Below are 16,579 nucleotides of genomic sequence, written 5' to 3'. Positions count from 1 at the left end.
ACCTATCTTTTTGAAAATAAAATATACCATTGAGTGTTGCATCGAGATTTTTATGCGGAGTTCAAACATCGGATCGGATGGAAAAATAGTGATAAGCTCTAGGTGAGGATGAAAGGTTTTTTTTTGTGGGGACAGATAGAAAAATGAAAAAGAATTTGTAAAAGGATCGTACCGTCCGTTTGCACTTGAATATGTCCTTCCTCACATATTTTCTCCACCGAATGAAATATTATTATGTGTATCTATGGGACCCAATAATATGACTCTACCTAAAATGCCTTCGTCAATGCTCCCATCCTTTTTTATGTCCTTTCCCGTACGACATTCACTACTAGCGCAATTGACCTTTATACCCTTTATATTTATTTATTTATTTAATATACTTTCCATTTTTTTTCTTTTCTTTTTTGGTTTACCACATTTTAATTGTTAACAAACTATATTTTATCCTTGTTATAATATACATATCTAATTTCTTTTTTTTTCCTTCTAATTTACAAAAACAATAACAATAACATACCTAGTGTATTTCCACAAAAAATGGATTCTGAGAAAGGTAGAGTGTATACCCCTATCTCAGAGATAACGAGGTTGTTTTAAATTTAAGAAAAAAATAGTCCAAAGCAATCCCAACAGGGAGCAAGAAAAATACAAAAAACAACAGATAATAATAAAAACAACCGATAACAATAGAACAAAAACTCTAACAAAACGATACGACAATCACGATACAAAAAAAAATATAGTAAAAGAAATTGAAAGCTTAGAAATAATAAGAATAATACTATGACTATTAATATAAACGAACAACAAGACAATGCAAGTGAGAAATAAGATATTATCACCATGTTTGGATTAATTATCTAGGGTAAGTGTTATTATCCATGAAAGTCTCCATTCTCCAAACTAAGAGGGTATTTTGGTCTTTGAAGCAAAACTCTTTTGGGTGCCTATGGTCTTTCTAGAAAATGGAAAAAACCAACAGGACAATAAGGTAATTGAAACATTCTTCTTCTTTCTTCTTCTTCCTCCTCACTCGGTTTATTCTCAACTAGGCCAGTGATTTTCTGTTAAACGGTTCCTTCTCAATTTTCCATCTTCTATATGTGATCAAATTCACAAATGGACTACAAATTACTTCTCCACCTGCAAATTTTCCCCTAAAAAATCCCACCATTACCAAGAATAACCAAATCTAAGCTGCAATTTAACCATAAAGCTACAATCTTTGTCCAAAATGATCCCTAAAAGTTCAATCTTGGGAACAATGAAGAAGCAAAAGCCAATTTCAGGAACCCATTTCAACCCCTTTGATCTACTTTCTGAAGAAATCGTCTTTTCAGTTCTTGATTGTCTTAATGACAACCCATTTGACAAGAAATCATTTTCTCTTGTTTGCAAATCTTTTTATGCTATTGAGTCTAATCATAGGAAAATTTTGAAACCCTTTAGGCCAGAACACTTGATAAAGGTTCTTAGCAGATACCCACAAGTTACCCAACTGGATCTTTCCCTTTGTCCTAGAATTACAGACGGTTCACTAACAGTTATAGCTAATTTCTGTAAGGAAATGTTGAGGTCAATCAATCTTTCTAGGTCTAAGTTTTTTACCCATGTGGGGTTGTCGAATTTGGTGATGAATTGTGGGAATTTGGTTGAGATTGATTTGTCAAATGCTACTGAGTTGAAGGATGTGGGTGCTGCTGCATTAGCTGAGGCAAAGAACTTGGAGAAGTTGTGGTTGGTGAGGTGTAAGTCTTTAACTGATATTGGACTTGGGTGTATTGCTGTTGGCTGCAGGAAGCTCAGATTGCTTAGCCTGAGATGGTGTTTGGGTGTTGGTGATCTTGGTGTGGGGTTGATTGCAGTTAAGTGTAAGGAGATTAGGAGTTTGGATCTTTCTTACTTGCCGGTAATGGAGCTTTTCTTCCCTTATAAATTTTGTTTTCGATTATGTTTTTGCTCTGTACTTTTGTGTTGGTTATGTTTCTGTTTCTGTTTTTCATGGTAAGTTAGTTTGTTTGTCTAAGTAGTTCATTTGAACATGTTTAGACAGTATGCTCGTCGATTGGTTGGTGTTCCGTTTACTATGATTTTCAGGGTCAAATGATGTGTGTATTCATGTTGTGAATCAATAATCGCTAGATGTGTTGTGTGATTCTTTTTGAGTACTGCTATTTGATTTCTCTTTGTCATACTCTGCCAAGCTTGTTTGCCAATTGATGGCTTATCAGATTATAGTCATGAATCCTTGCTTGTGTCATGAACTCGGTTTATTGAATTGTGATGTATCATGAATGCTAAATATGCACTGTATGTTATAGAACAAATGTAGCTTCGTGATGATAATTTATGCGGCTTTGGGAGTGTTAACCAATGATTTAGAAGGTAATGTGCAGATTAAGCTGGCCAAGAAAGTATCATTATAAATAAAATGCTAAGCTGTTTAGGAATTTCTCACTGATATCCTTAACGAAGTCTATGAGAATTGTGACATCCATGACGGAGGGCACACCAACAAGGGTGGGTCAAGACAAGTAATGGCAGGCTTTTAGCTTGGCAAGCTTCCGAAGAAGGGGTGCACATGACACCTTAAGGGAATTCACATCAGAATGGGAAAGAAGAACTTCGTGAGAATATTTTGCACAAGATTATTTTTCACTCTCTATCCTCCGTAAGGGAGGAAAGTTTCATGAGTTTGCATTGCTCAACAAGTGCTGACATGTCTTAAGTTCAAAACTAGACGATTTCTTCCCATCTGTATAAGCTTTAGTAGGCAAAGTTACCTGGTACGTGTGCTGGTGGGAGGGAGCAGGTCATTGGTGGGTATGCACTAGCTTGCCCAGGCACCAACGTCATAAAAAGGAAAAAGCTAGTGCTGATGTGTCGTCAAACTCAATGATGATTTTTTTTAAAAATTGAACGGAAAATGACATTTCACAGAACATTAAATATTTAATATTATTAAACATTTGCTAAGATTCTTACATTGTCTTAGTTAAATTTATCCCGTGTATTGTGCTTTCTCTACTTGGGAGATATACAAGTTCTGAAAAATGAGTCTGCTTATGCACTTTGCACATCTCTTGCACTTGGCATGCTTCTGACCTTGAGTTTGTTGAAAAGAAAAGATATTGCAGAGTCCAGCTTTTGAATCCTAATGAACACCTCTGCTTGACATTCCGATGCATCTTCAGATGAATAATTGAATGTTCTCTTATCATACTCATGCTGGAATACTCTAAGTTAGTGGAGGTTTTATGCTATAGAACATCTATCCATATTCTCTCGATATCTGTGCACCACTCAAGGATAGCATGACCAAAAAAATTGTGTTTTTAAGCACCTTGGTGCTTTGTCTGATGTCCAGGTCTCAATTACATTTCATGACCATCACAACATGCTCCTTTTTTCATCGTATAATATGGGAAAGTTCTTGTTCATGTGATTCGAAGTCCTTTCTTGACTTATGAAGTTACCACGACTTGGATATGAGCTTAAATAGAGGGACATAGACAATGAAAATTCATATAGCTGGCCCCAACTTGCTTGAGATTAAGGTGTGGTAGTAGTTGTTGGTGCTGTAGTTTCCCACTGCTTTGGTACAGAACTTAAATTCCAGACGTACCAAGTTTCCAGTGACTGACTGTATTTATGAAGTTTTTACATGTAATCTGTTTCTGTGTTCTGTTATTACATTCCATCTCTTTTTCTTTCTCCGTTTTTGTTTTGTTTTGTCTAGGGTTTCTTTATCGATCATACAATAATGTGTTGATCTTCTTATTATACAGATCACTAATGAATGCTTATCATCGATCTCGAAACTGCAATATCTTGAAGATTTGGTTCTAGAAGGCTGTTATGGAATTGATGATGACAGCCTTGCATCCCTTGAGCAAGGCTGCAAGTCACTGGAGGTATGTACTTTGGAAGACTCTGTTTAACAGACTTTGATTCTCATATTTGCCTGATTGCCTCTCCTTGAGATAAATGAACAATAAAAAATGAAGCTAGTATTGATGTATGAAATTGCCAAAAGCTCCCAGGACATAGCTCAATTGGCGAAGGTTGATAAACTTGTGACCTAGGTCATTAGTTCGATCCCCATGTCAAGCGAATCTGATATTTAAGTGGCGAAGGGAGAAGTGAGCCCATCATCCCTGAGTTTCGAAGGCTGCGGTTGGTCCTAAGGGTTGGCTCCTAATGGATTTCTCGGTCATCGAAAAGAAATTGCCCAAAAATTTGTCAAATTGTCCTAGCTTCAAGCACTACTTTTAGATGTACATATATATGACTTTTTTTCCCTAATTGCCTAGTCAATAATTGGAGACCTACTGTGTGAATGCCACTATAAGTACTCTGAAATAGTTAAAGAACAATGTAACTCAGATTTTTTTTTTTGATAACCGAGAAATCCGTCTGTGACCTGCCCTTTGGACCAATCACAGCCTTCTAAACTGGGTGGATAATGGGCCCGCCCCTCTACCCTTCTCCACTTAAATACTAGGCTTCGCTTTGCATGGTGTGGGGCTTGAACCTGGGACCTAAGCCACAAATCCTCCACCTTTTGCCACTTGAGCTAGGCCTTGGGGGCAAGGTAACTCGGATTTTATGCACCCAGAATTCTACCTAATTGTCAGATGTCCCAAAGAAGTGGACTATTGTGCAAATCAAGTGTTGCCTTGCATGTATCATGCCTTTTGGTCCTTTTTTTCCTCTTAAATAACTTTTTTCTTTACAAGGTACTATTGACTAATGTCAGTGTATGTATGTTGGCTCTTTTCAGAAACTTGATATGTCGAGCTGTCAGAATGTTAGTCATGTGGGTTTGTCATCTCTTACCAGCTGTGCTGGATGTCTGCGACAACTTGTATTGTCGTATGGTTCTCCCGTAAGGCTTAACAAACTTGAGCATCTTTCAGTAGTATGAGTTTTAATTTGATTGTTGATTTCAAATTACTGGTATTTCAGGTTACACCTGCTGTCGCAGATAGCTTGCAGAAGCTTTCCAGGTTGCAGTGTGTCAAACTAGATGGTTGCCAAGTTACATGTTCTGGACTGAAGGCTATTGGAAATTGGTGTGTCTCACTTAAAGAACTGAGCTTAAGTAAATGTGTGGGAGTGACAGATGAAGGTCTCTGCTCCCTCGTAACAAAGCACAAAGACTTAGGGAAGCTTGACATTACTTGTTGCCGCAAGATTACTTGTGTATCAATTTCCCATATAACGAATTCTTGTTCCTCCCTTACTTCTCTTAGGATGGAGTCTTGTACTCTAGTCCCAAGAGAAGCTTTTGTTCTAATTGGACAGCGTTGTCAGTACCTTGAAGAGCTTGACCTTACAGACAACGAAATTGATGATGAAGGTCACCCCTTTACCTTAAAGGTCTCAGGCTTCTGTTGTAATTTTGAAAGTTCCTCCTTTATATCTGACGGTGTCCTACATATGCAGGCTTGAAGACCATTTCCAAGTGTGCCAGCCTTTCCAGCTTAAAGCTAGGGATCTGTCTGAACATAACCGATCAGGGTCTTATCCACATTGGCATGTGCTGCTCAAATCTTAAGGAGCTTGACTTATATAGGTATGTATTTCACAGTTCATGGGATATTATTTGAGATAGTGTAACTATATATCTTGTGCAGTTTTTTTTTTATATTCTTTTCTCTTTGTGATGGATTGGCTAAACTCACTTTTTAACTATGGAGTACAAGAGATTGAGTGTGCTGATTGCTGGGTTATTCTTCTTGACAGGTCTGCTGGAATTTCCGACTTGGGAATATTAGCAATCTCTCGCGGTTGTATTGGCCTTGAAATGATCAATATTGCATATTGCAATCGTATTACTGATGGCTCATTCATATCTATATCAAAGTGTTCAAAGTTGAATACACTTGAAAGTCGAGGTTGTCCTCTTGTCACATCTTTAGGTCTTGCAGCTGTTGCTGTGGGATGTAAGCAGCTTACAACACTAGATATCAAAAATTGCCACAACATTGATGATGCCGGAATGATTCCACTTGCTCACTTCTCGACAAACCTCAAACAGGTAACCACAGTTTCTCTTTCGTCGACATTGATGAACTGGAGCATTGACATCTAATATGAGCTGGCCATCTGTCAATTACACAGATAAATTTATCCTACACTTCAGTGACGGACGTGGGGCTGTTGTCTCTTGCAAGCATCAGCGGTCTACAGAACATGACAATCCTGCACCTCAAGGGTTTATCTCCTGGTGGGCTAGGAGCTGCACTGTTGGCTTGTGGCGGACTTACTAAAGTTAAGCTGCAGACATCATTTAAATCATTGCTACCACAACCTCTCCTTCAACATCTAGAATCCCGGGGTTGTGTTTTTCAGTGGAGAGAGAAACCATTTCAGGTATCTTTCTCATATTTATCATTACCTACTTTTTCTCTGAAAATATGTGAGGTACTTCTATGGTTGTTGAAATATGCCGTCGTATGAATCAATTAGAATTACATATTTTAGCTTAACATGACATAGTTATTACTTGATCTAGAGGGTCAATGCAGTTTCAGAGGCTTTCTTGTTTGGCATTTAATTGAGACAATAAAATTACAGTTTTGATTATCTTTGTTGTAATAATGAAAATATCCTTTTTGCTTGATCTAGTCATTAATTATCTTTCTTTTATTGGTTAAACACAGGCTGAAGTAGATCCAATATACTGGAAAATTCAGCTGGACAATTTAGACTGAAGATTTGAGCCCTCAGTTTGAGCCATTTATGCGAGTGTCCTAAGATGGATAGTCGCCCCAGAACCTCCGGAGTCCTTACTTCATCTGTTAGCACTTCATCAGGCAAGGTGTATTGTTTATGGCGACTGTTTTGCCTGTTAAGTGTCTGCAACTTGTTCGTCTGTATCCTCTAAACACTCTGTAAATTTCAAAAACCGGGAAAAACTCAATGTCCATTCAGCATTGCCCCGGCATGAAATCAATTTTGTCAACAATGTTATGAGATGGATTAAACAGATCCAAATCATGTTTATTGTTTAGCAATCAATATATGGGTTTGTGAATGTTTATTCCTCTTGACTAATGTGATTTCGCGTGAAGTTACTTCAAATTTACTCTCAATTAAATAGTTATTTGACGGAAGTAGCTGTGCTTGTGCCTTAAGAACTTTTCGCCCCCTCAACTCTTTGAGCTTTCCAGTCTTAAGAATGTCGATACCATTAAGAAGATGAAGCATCATAGATTTCTTATATGCTTTTGATCAATCCCTTCATGTGATTCTTAAAGTAGGGGTGGAAATATGATAATTATACAGTCCGAACGAACAACTAACTTTGTTATAAAGAGGCTTGACCATTTGAGTTATGCGATTAATCTCTCTAATGTTTAATGTCGCACCATGATGTGAAAGAATCAAGTCTTAATTAACATTTGCTGACAAATTCTCTGGATATGAACTGCTATTCTAGTTCAATCAATTAACTCTTCATCAGATATAATGTTGTCAAGAAGTTCTTGGACATGTAGAGACTTCAAACTAAAAGAGCACTCCATTAATTTGATGACAATTTTTTTTACAAACAGATAAAATTTGCACTCTGAATTTCAACTCACAGGTATATGAATGTTTCTGTACATATGTACATGATCAAAACAGACACAGAATTAGTAACAAATGTACATTGGCAGAATGAAGTTGATCAAAGAATTATCAGACTTGGAATATCTTAAAGATGTGATCAAATGTAGGATTTATTTGAAAGCTTATGTCCAGAAATGAGAGCTGAGACTGCCAGAGCAAAGAATGCCAAGAACTCCATGCTAATTGCTGCTACTGAAGAATCTGTGAATATGTTGTCATTGTTTTCTCTCATCCTATTTGTCAGCGGCACAGCAGATGATGCAGCTGATAATAAGAAGTATGCTACTACCTGCAATTCCACAAAAAAAGTAAGAATTCAATCAATTTCATGTCTCACGATCGATTTAATCAAAGACTAGCTTGGTTTCAGAGATAAAGAGTCAATCACGAAAGGCACTTTTCTTACTGTTTATTAAATCCAAACTTCATGCTCACTAATGAAATCAAGTTAGTATTAAGAACAAAATCAGAGAATGGAGTCCACTGGCATGAGAATCAAGCGAAGTAGAGACATAAGCAGATCCAAAGAAAAGAAGCAAGATGGCCGCGAATGTGTGAGTTAAGCACATATCACTAGTTAGAATCTTATCACGGACAAAAACCTAGTATTTACGTTGAGAAAATAAAGGGACATACACATTACCTACTGAGATCAGCTGACATTTACAACAACAAAAACATATCCCGTGTAATCGCACAAGTAGGGTTTAGGAAGGGTGGTGCATACGCAGCCTTCCCCTACCTTGTAAAGGCAAAGTGACCGTCTCTAATAGACCCTAAGCTCAGCTGACATTTCTTGGTTATAAGCAATTTTAATCAAGCCCTTCCCTTTTTCACAAATCTTGTTGACTACTACTCACCATATCTATTGAATTCAATTGTTCATATCAATGGAAAATGACCAACCTGATCACCAACGAAGCCAATTAAAGCTAATCTCCGCCGTGAAAAAGATTCCTTGCCAGTTGAAAGTTCTTGAATTTGCCTCAGAACTTGAAATCCTGTATATATTGTAGACAGAATTGCAATAGCCAACACATACCTGTTATGATCACATCCCAAAATTCCATTCAATTTTCAAGACTAGAACAACATCTCCAACAAAAACAATAACAACGAACACTCGAACTTTGAGTATGCACATCTATAGACTATACATAATACACCTCACTCAACTCGTCTCAACCGTGTCAGTTGAACACTCCAACTGAAAAAGTATTATTATACCAAAACAAAGCATAGACTAAAATTGGTATATGAGTGTATACCTGTATTCTTCATATTTATCAAAATCTTTCCAATCACCATGAGTATTACTAGCCATAACAATGAAAGCAATCAATGAGAAAACCAAAGCAAGTCCATGCAAAATTAAACCACCCCTTTTCACTAAATCTTCTCTCTTCCATCTCCTCACGATTTCGGAGACACCGGTGCTGATTTCCGGTACCTGTCTCTCTCCATTTCCGGCTGCCGGAGGTGGAGTTGGTTCAGGCAAAACATCAGTCACCTTATGGGCATTTGCATCAGTCATTTTCTTCTCAAAATTAAGGCCTTTAATTATTGAACTGATAAACCAAATCAAGAATTATCGATAGATTTTGGGAATTGGAAGTGGAAAAGAAAAAAAAATGGGAACTTTTACAGAGACAACAGACAACTAGAATTATCTGTTTTCTTTGCTGTATTTGACAGCTTAATTTTGTCGCCGTCTTAAAGTTAGCTCCAAATGAGAAAGCGATTCCTACGCAAGATTTATTCGTATCAAAGCTTAAATCGAGATCTCTAATTAAGAAAAAAAGAATTTATTTAATTCCTAATTATAATTATAAGGAGTGTAATGTTATGTTATGCTCTTTTTACACCAAAATGTTATTATCCTCATCTAGTATTATTTCTTTCGTTTCAATTTATGTGACATTTTTTATTTTTTGAGAGTCAACCAATTTAAGTTTGACTGACAATTTACGCATGAAATCTTCAATTTTTTTAAAAATAAAATTTATATATTTATAATCTATGTAAAAAGTACTATAAGTCACAATAATTGACAATTCAAAATATTTAAAAGATTTATGAAAAATTTAAGGTAAAAAATAGACTTATTTGAATTTCAAACTTCAAAAAGTATCACATAAATTGGGACAAAGAGAGTAGTTATTATATTTCAATTTTAATTTGAATAATTTTTCAATTCAAATTAAATAGGATGATTTTTATTGGCAACAAATTAATTGATAAGGGTCCAAAAGGAGTTGTTAAAAGCTTAAATGTGGGTGTTTCTAGATAATTCGAGTGGGTCCTGCTGAGTTAACTGATATTCCAAGTCATCTAATTGAAGGATAATATTGGTTGTAATTTTTTTTCTTTATGACAATGATTTTAATCGATACACGTCCATTGCTCATTCGACAATTATTTTCGCTTTTCATAACTTGTATTCAAATTTTTAAGTCTTTTTTTTTTATGTGCGATTGTTTCTGAACAATTTCAAATATGTGGTTTCTAATAGGGGTGTGCATGGTATGGTACCATATGGTATTTGAAAGTTTTGATATCGTAATTTTGGTATTCGATTTTTATAACATTATATCAGTATCATACCGATTTAATTCGGTATGATTTGGTATATTGAAATTCAATTTTGGTATTTTACGATATGGTAAATCGGTAATCATAATTTGTTCAACTTCGACTAATATATATTCGTATAATAGAATATTATGATTTCGACAATTAAAAAAAATCTCAATTATATCATGCTAATACATTACACACGCAGAAATATATATGCCAAAATAAAGTACAAACAACTCATTTTTATTAATCAATTACAATTCAAATACATTTGAATCAAAATAGAGTAGTCAAAGTTTTAACTTTTAAACATTTTGTTTATACTAATACTAGGTTGCATATTTGCATATTTTAATAATATATATGTTATTTATGTAACTATATACTTCAGTATGATATTCAATATTACGGTATGTTATATCTAAGTACCAAATACCGTATCAAATACAAAAAGAACATATATATCATATACCACACTAAATATCATAATATCAAAGTCACAATATTAAATTTTTTAATATAATATGATATTTTGATATATACCATATCATGTCCACCCCTAGTGTCTAACGTTAGGTTTACTTTGACTGAAATTTAGGAAGAAATAATTGGATTTTAGCCATATGTGCTTTAGCAAAAATAGCCAAAATTCAGGTAAAAATGATTGTCAACTATACATGATGTAGTTTAGGAAAAATTGGTTGAATTTCAATCATTAAGTAAAAGAAAATCATGTGCGCCTGAAATTGCAAAATATATTGAAATTCAGTTATATATGATCGAATTTCATATTATCGCTGAACTTCAGTCATATGAAACTTTAAACACATATCTATAGTTATTTTGAAGTGATGGAGTTGCAAATTTCTACATGCTAAAAGTCTACGAGTATGACTTAAATGGTGATCTTGAAATCAAGTACTTGACATAAAGTTTAAAAAAGATTTTTAAATCTTGATCTTGGTCTTAAATTAAAGATAAATGTTCTTTAATTTTGTTATCTTAAATTATCATGTGGAAAGATTGAAACTAAAGAATTGTTTTTTTTTTTTTTAAAGTCTAAAAAATAAATTAAAACGAAGAAAATATAATTTAAACAATGATTCTACAAAAAAAATTTATGTTTTATTTACCGATCTTCTATGAAAAAGATCCCACAACTATGTAAATGAACCGAAAAATGGAGGAACGCTCCTTGTGTATAATTCCAAGATGGAAAAAGGGTTTATATATCTCCAACTTTGTTATTTAGAGCTGATATATTATAATTATAAAAGTAGCTCATATATCTCTACCATTACTCAAATGACTCGCATTTAGATTGAAAAGGTATATATATATATATATATATATATATATATAATACACTGGGTTATAATCAAGAAAGAATAAAAAAGTAAATGCTGAATTTTCTATGAATTTTTACATACTATCTCGTTCCTATTTACTTGTCGTCCTTATTAAAAATAGATATTTCTTAATACTTGTTATTTCATAAAATCAACATATAACACTATTCTTTTTATTTTATTCCCGAAAGCTATTAGCCTTAAAAGCATGCATTCTAGTAAACTACTCTAGAGTAAAAAACTAGAATTAGGTAGTAATTTATCACCTGATTGAATCTTTCTTACTCTATAGTTATTTATTAATTATATAAAAGAAAAAACAAAAGAAAATCAAGGGCTGAAATAACAGTGTAACAAAAAAAAAGAGTTATGGCCTTAGCATGGGTTAATTAGATGAGGTCTATTTTTAAACCTAATTAATTTATTATATTCTCTCTAATACTAATTACTAGTACATGTTTTTTTTTCCCCACAAATCATGAATGTTATCTCATGAGACAACATTCATGATTTGCTCATCACCTTCTTCCTCTTTTTTTTTTTTTTTTTTCTGATTTCCCTATAAGGAATCAGACATACTCCATATCTAAATTCTCTCACATTATAATTAAGAAGAGGAACATAATTAAGTTACTAAGTTAGGTTTTTTTTGGAGAATTAATTGCATGTAATTATGGATTTGATCTCCCAATCTCAAGAGTACAAGATCTAATTGCAAGATTATATAATTAAAGACAAGAGATGGGTGCATGTTGTACATGTCAAAGGGGACAAAAATTAGAAGGCAAGAATCATCATCATCATAATCATAGTCATAATCATAATCACCATCATCATAATAATCATCATAGTTATTTTGAGGAGAATAAAAATAATAATAATGGGGAGCATAAAGAAGGTGAAGATGATTATCAAAGCATAGTAGGAAGAGGAGATTTGGGTAATAATGTAAGGTTATGTGGATTTTCTAAATTTGTATCAATGTATAGTCAACAAGGTAAAAAGGGGATCAATCAAGATGCCATGACTGTTTGGGAGGTAATCTTCTTTCCCATTACTTTACATTAAATTATTAAGGTGTGGGTCTAGTGCACGAAGCATCTCGTGTTCACGGAGGGTCTGGGAAGGACCGCACCCTAAGGGATTAAGATCTCTTAGACCCCTTTCTCTATCATTCTATATTCCATTCAACAATGTAACCCTAATAGATGCAAATTTTCTTCACTATTATGTTTTTTCTTCTTTTATCATTTTTATGATAAAAAGTAGACATATCATATAATTCAAAGCATAGTATGATGCAATATTGTTATTGATATTATGTGTTGATCAATGTATCTTTAGGGTAGCTAGATGAATGATCCCTAAATTTATTCAAATAGAAAGTCATTTCTTTTGAACTAAAGTCTCCTTAGTTGTTCTGGCATTCAGTGGCAAAGATACATTGGCCCAAGGGTGGTCGATTGAATCCCTTCATAAAAAAAAAAACTCACTATGCATATATATGTCATGAAATTATATTATACATTGATAGTTGAATACAGTTAATACAAGGCACATCTTTTTTCGTAGTGGCAAAGGGGTTTACAAAGTATTTTAGGTCATGGGCTCGACTCTGAGCCCTGACGTTTTAGTAGTTATTGAATCCCCTTGACTCCTCCCCTGGTTGCATTCACCTTGAAAAAACTCATGACATTCAACTTGCATAGAGGTAGTAGTTTTATGTTTTCTGTTCTAGATGGTCACTCATTGCCTCATTGGACACTGAAAATTCGCTACGTAGGGCATAAATTATGATTTATTATGTGAAAATGGAGGCAGGGGATTGATACTATAATAACACACTATATATTATTGTACAGAACTTTGGTGGACAGAAAGGTATGTTTTTCTGTGGTGTTTTTGATGGACATGGACCATCCGGCCACAAGGTGGCACGTTACGTTAGAGACTCGTTACCTTCTAAACTTTCATCATCCAATGTGATCAGTACCAATGATATTAGATGGGATGCCGAAAAGGATGATGAATCTAACAACCCAATCTTCGATGCATGGAAAGATAAATTTATCAAGTCTTTTAAAGAAATGGATGAAGAACTTGAAGGTGATGGTTCTATCGAAAGCTATTGCAGTGGTACAACTGCAGTGACTTTAGTTAAACAGGTAAAAGAAAACATACTTGAAAGAGCTTAAATATGTTAAACGAAACGATGGTTTCTTTGATCTTCTTGTTCATAATCTAAGGTGGCTAGATTTGCGGAATTTTCAGGGAGAACATTTGATAGTTGGAAATTTAGGAGATTCTCGAGCTATTATTTGCACCAGGGATGACAAAAATGAGCTTGTTGCTAAGCAACTCACGGTAGACTTGAAGCCTAACCTCCCAGGTAGGTGCTTTTTTACATTATCAGTGTATTGTAATCGGTTATAGCAGGTTCTTTACCAAATTTTAATTGCTATAGATAGTTAGTTGGAGAGGGGGATCTATGATTCGGACTTTATGAGTTCTGTATTCTAGGACAACAACCTAAGTGTTAGTAACTCGGTTCTCAATATAATTTTTGTACATATTAGTAAATATCTTATTACATATATAGGATTCGGACCCAAGCCACTGAGTTCTGTCGAACCTGTATTGTATAAGCCTAGATCTGCCCCTGATTAGCTGTTGTTACTAGTCATCCTTGACCTGATGGAGTAATATATCTTTACAAAAGTTGTGTTAATAAGATTGGCTTAGTTTTGTTAATCTATTTGTGCAATCATCTCATCAGCTGAATATGAAAGAATCAAAAGTTGTGAAGGAAGAGTAATGGCGATGGAGGAAGAACCAAATATATACAGAGTATGGATGCCTGATCAAGATTGCCCTGGCCTTGCCATGGCAAGAGCTTTCGGAGATTTTTGTTTGAAAGACTTCGGTCTCATCTCGGTACCTGAAGTATATTATAGAAAGCTCACTGAAAAGGATGAATTCATTGTCTTGGCATCGGACGGGGTAAGCTATATCAGAATTCAAACTTCTTGCATATTCCCCCGAATCCTAGTACTTTTGGCTAGAACTTGCAGAAAAGACAACGCAATCTTGCTATGTTACGTTTCTAAATTTGTGAGGGTAACATGTCTTTGTGTAGCTTAGTTCATTAGATCGTTACTACGTCTAAGATGAGTTTAAATGGAGAGGCATGGTTAGTGATAATTCATATAGCCGATTCCAACTTGTAGTTATAGTAGTATTACTACATTGTTCGTCTAAGATAAGCTTAAATGGAGCAAAATGGTCAGTGATGATTCAGATAGCCAACCCCATAGTAGTATCACTAAATTGCTCCCTCATATGCCAAAAATGGAATTGACACCAACGTCTCACGAGGAAGCTCCGGATTACACATTTTGCCAACAGTAGAGGACTAGTGGTAGATTCATAATTTAGAGTCAATGAGTTCAGAGTAGTCGCAGTCTAATATTTAAAACATGACTTCTTTTTTTTTGCATAATGCATATAATTCGAGTAAAAGAGACTTAATAAGACAGCTAATGCACATTGTCTTGTTTCTGGTGTATAGTTGTGGGATGTTTTAAGCAACGATGAAGTGATCCGGATAGTAGCTTCAGCAAGGAAGCGATCTATTGCAGCAAGACTCGTGGTGCATCATGCAGTTCGAGCCTGGAAATACAAGTACCCGTGTGCCAAGGTAGATGATTGTGCTGTTGTATGCTTGTTCTTGAAACGCCAGAAGCCTCTGCTAACGAAATCGTTGTCAGAAGTAACCGAGCTGAGCTTAAATTATTCAGAGATAGCAACCAGCAAAAACTACTCACCAAACTCCAAGATAGATGATGGTCTTGATACACTGCTAAATTATCAAGTCAAGGAAGAAAAAGATCCAAATGTTGCAACTGGACTTAATGATGATCATAAAAAGAGTTCTTCGAGACACGCTCGTTACCTTAGCAGACGAAAATCTGCAGTGAATTTTTGAGTCCATTGTAATGAAGCAGTAATGTGTGAAATTGAAAAGAAGAAAAAAAAAATGTAAGCTACAAATTTAAATGAAATACTTGTATGTATTTTGATTTGTATAGTAGTACTAGTCAAATAGCCCAAGGCAAAAGATGAATGATGGTGTATTTGGCAAAAAAAATGATGACAGAATAAGGATTGACACCTTGGAGAGTTGAAAAATGTTGTTGCTACTTGCTATATAACCTAGCTAATTAACTAGAAAGGAACATGGCATTGTGATGAATCATGATACAGCTCAGGTTGAAGATCGGGGGAAGTTTAAAAGATGAGGAAACCTAGCCGCTTCTGGTCAGGGTGGGGATAAGTTTTTTGCTTCTTCACAAACTTATCCCCACAAATCCGACCTTGTAAGGCTAGTGCTTGGTGTTCGTTTATTCTATCATGTTCAGATAGGCGACTAATATTAAAATAACTAGTGAAGTAGTTTCCATCAGACTAAATGTTCGTTTCGTACACTAATTCTCCCTCCCCCACCCCCATTTTGAACGAAAAAAAAGTGTTACATTATATTTTCTTCAATGGCTAACAGATTGATTGATTCATAGTGTTCTATGATTTCTTTATGTCATATCTTAATAACAAATTGATTGCACCTATAATTGAAATGTAAATCGAACCTTTTTCTTATAATAACCGTGAAATATTAGTATACCAATAATATAAAATTAATACATCAACAATTATAACCACCTTCCAGGAAGAGTGTCAAGAGCTAGAAATTAAAAAAGCGCGATCTTAGCTAGAAATATTCCATGGAGATGTATGCATTCCCCTCACCATCCTTGTGAGCTCCAAATCAATTAATCAAAATTGTACACTTGTAAGAACATTTTTCATGCTATCTGCATTCTTTGATCTCCACTATATTTTACAACAATATAGCAAAAAAAATAATATATTTTTCTCTTTTGTTTTTTGGTTTTTGAGATTATTCTTATAGTTGCCAAAAACAACTAAAGCTAGAGGCAAATTATAAAATTAAAGAGAGACACCAAAAGGTA

At 34.7% G+C, this 16,579-nt stretch overlaps 4 protein-coding genes across 4 annotated transcripts in view; 2 read left to right on the top strand and 2 right to left on the bottom strand.

Moving 5' to 3' along the window:
* LOC125839970 (non-specific lipid-transfer protein 2-like) overlaps window positions 1–16,579 on the bottom strand; it is a 554,062-nt gene that overhangs the window by 456,159 nt on the left and 81,324 nt on the right. The window lies entirely within an intron of this gene.
* Window positions 1,023–7,059, top strand: LOC125839938 (F-box/LRR-repeat protein 3). The gene is made up of 9 exons (XM_049518900.1): window positions 1,023–1,912; window positions 3,792–3,917; window positions 4,787–4,891; window positions 4,972–5,365; window positions 5,452–5,581; window positions 5,752–6,046; window positions 6,130–6,381; window positions 6,672–6,886; window positions 6,935–7,059. Exons 1-8 carry the CDS (start codon window positions 1,238–1,240, stop codon window positions 6,720–6,722), a joined length of 2,028 nt encoding a protein of 675 aa, XP_049374857.1. The 5' UTR covers window positions 1,023–1,237; the 3' UTR covers window positions 6,723–6,886; window positions 6,935–7,059.
* LOC125839962 (CASP-like protein 4B1) lies at window positions 7,621–9,304 on the bottom strand. Its single transcript, XM_049518924.1, has 3 exons — window positions 8,892–9,304; window positions 8,530–8,665; window positions 7,621–7,912 (listed from the first exon to the last, which is right to left on the bottom strand). Exons 1-3 carry the CDS (start codon window positions 9,155–9,157, stop codon window positions 7,721–7,723), a joined length of 594 nt encoding a protein of 197 aa, XP_049374881.1. The 5' UTR covers window positions 9,158–9,304; the 3' UTR covers window positions 7,621–7,720.
* Window positions 12,153–15,747, top strand: LOC125839944 (probable protein phosphatase 2C 65). The gene is made up of 5 exons (XM_049518905.1): window positions 12,153–12,587; window positions 13,412–13,714; window positions 13,821–13,938; window positions 14,326–14,549; window positions 15,118–15,747. The coding sequence occupies exons 1-5, from the start codon at window positions 12,291–12,293 to the stop codon at window positions 15,532–15,534; spliced, it is 1,359 nt and encodes a 452-aa protein (XP_049374862.1). The 5' UTR covers window positions 12,153–12,290; the 3' UTR covers window positions 15,535–15,747.

Source organism: Solanum verrucosum, unplaced genomic scaffold (assembly GCF_900185275.1).
Source record: "Solanum verrucosum unplaced genomic scaffold, falcon-dt-bn FXZP01000177.1, whole genome shotgun sequence".
Lineage (NCBI taxonomy): Eukaryota > Viridiplantae > Streptophyta > Magnoliopsida > Solanales > Solanaceae > Solanum > Solanum verrucosum.
The sequence above is the reverse complement of the archived record's forward strand: the minus strand, read 5'-3'. Positions and strand labels throughout refer to the sequence as shown.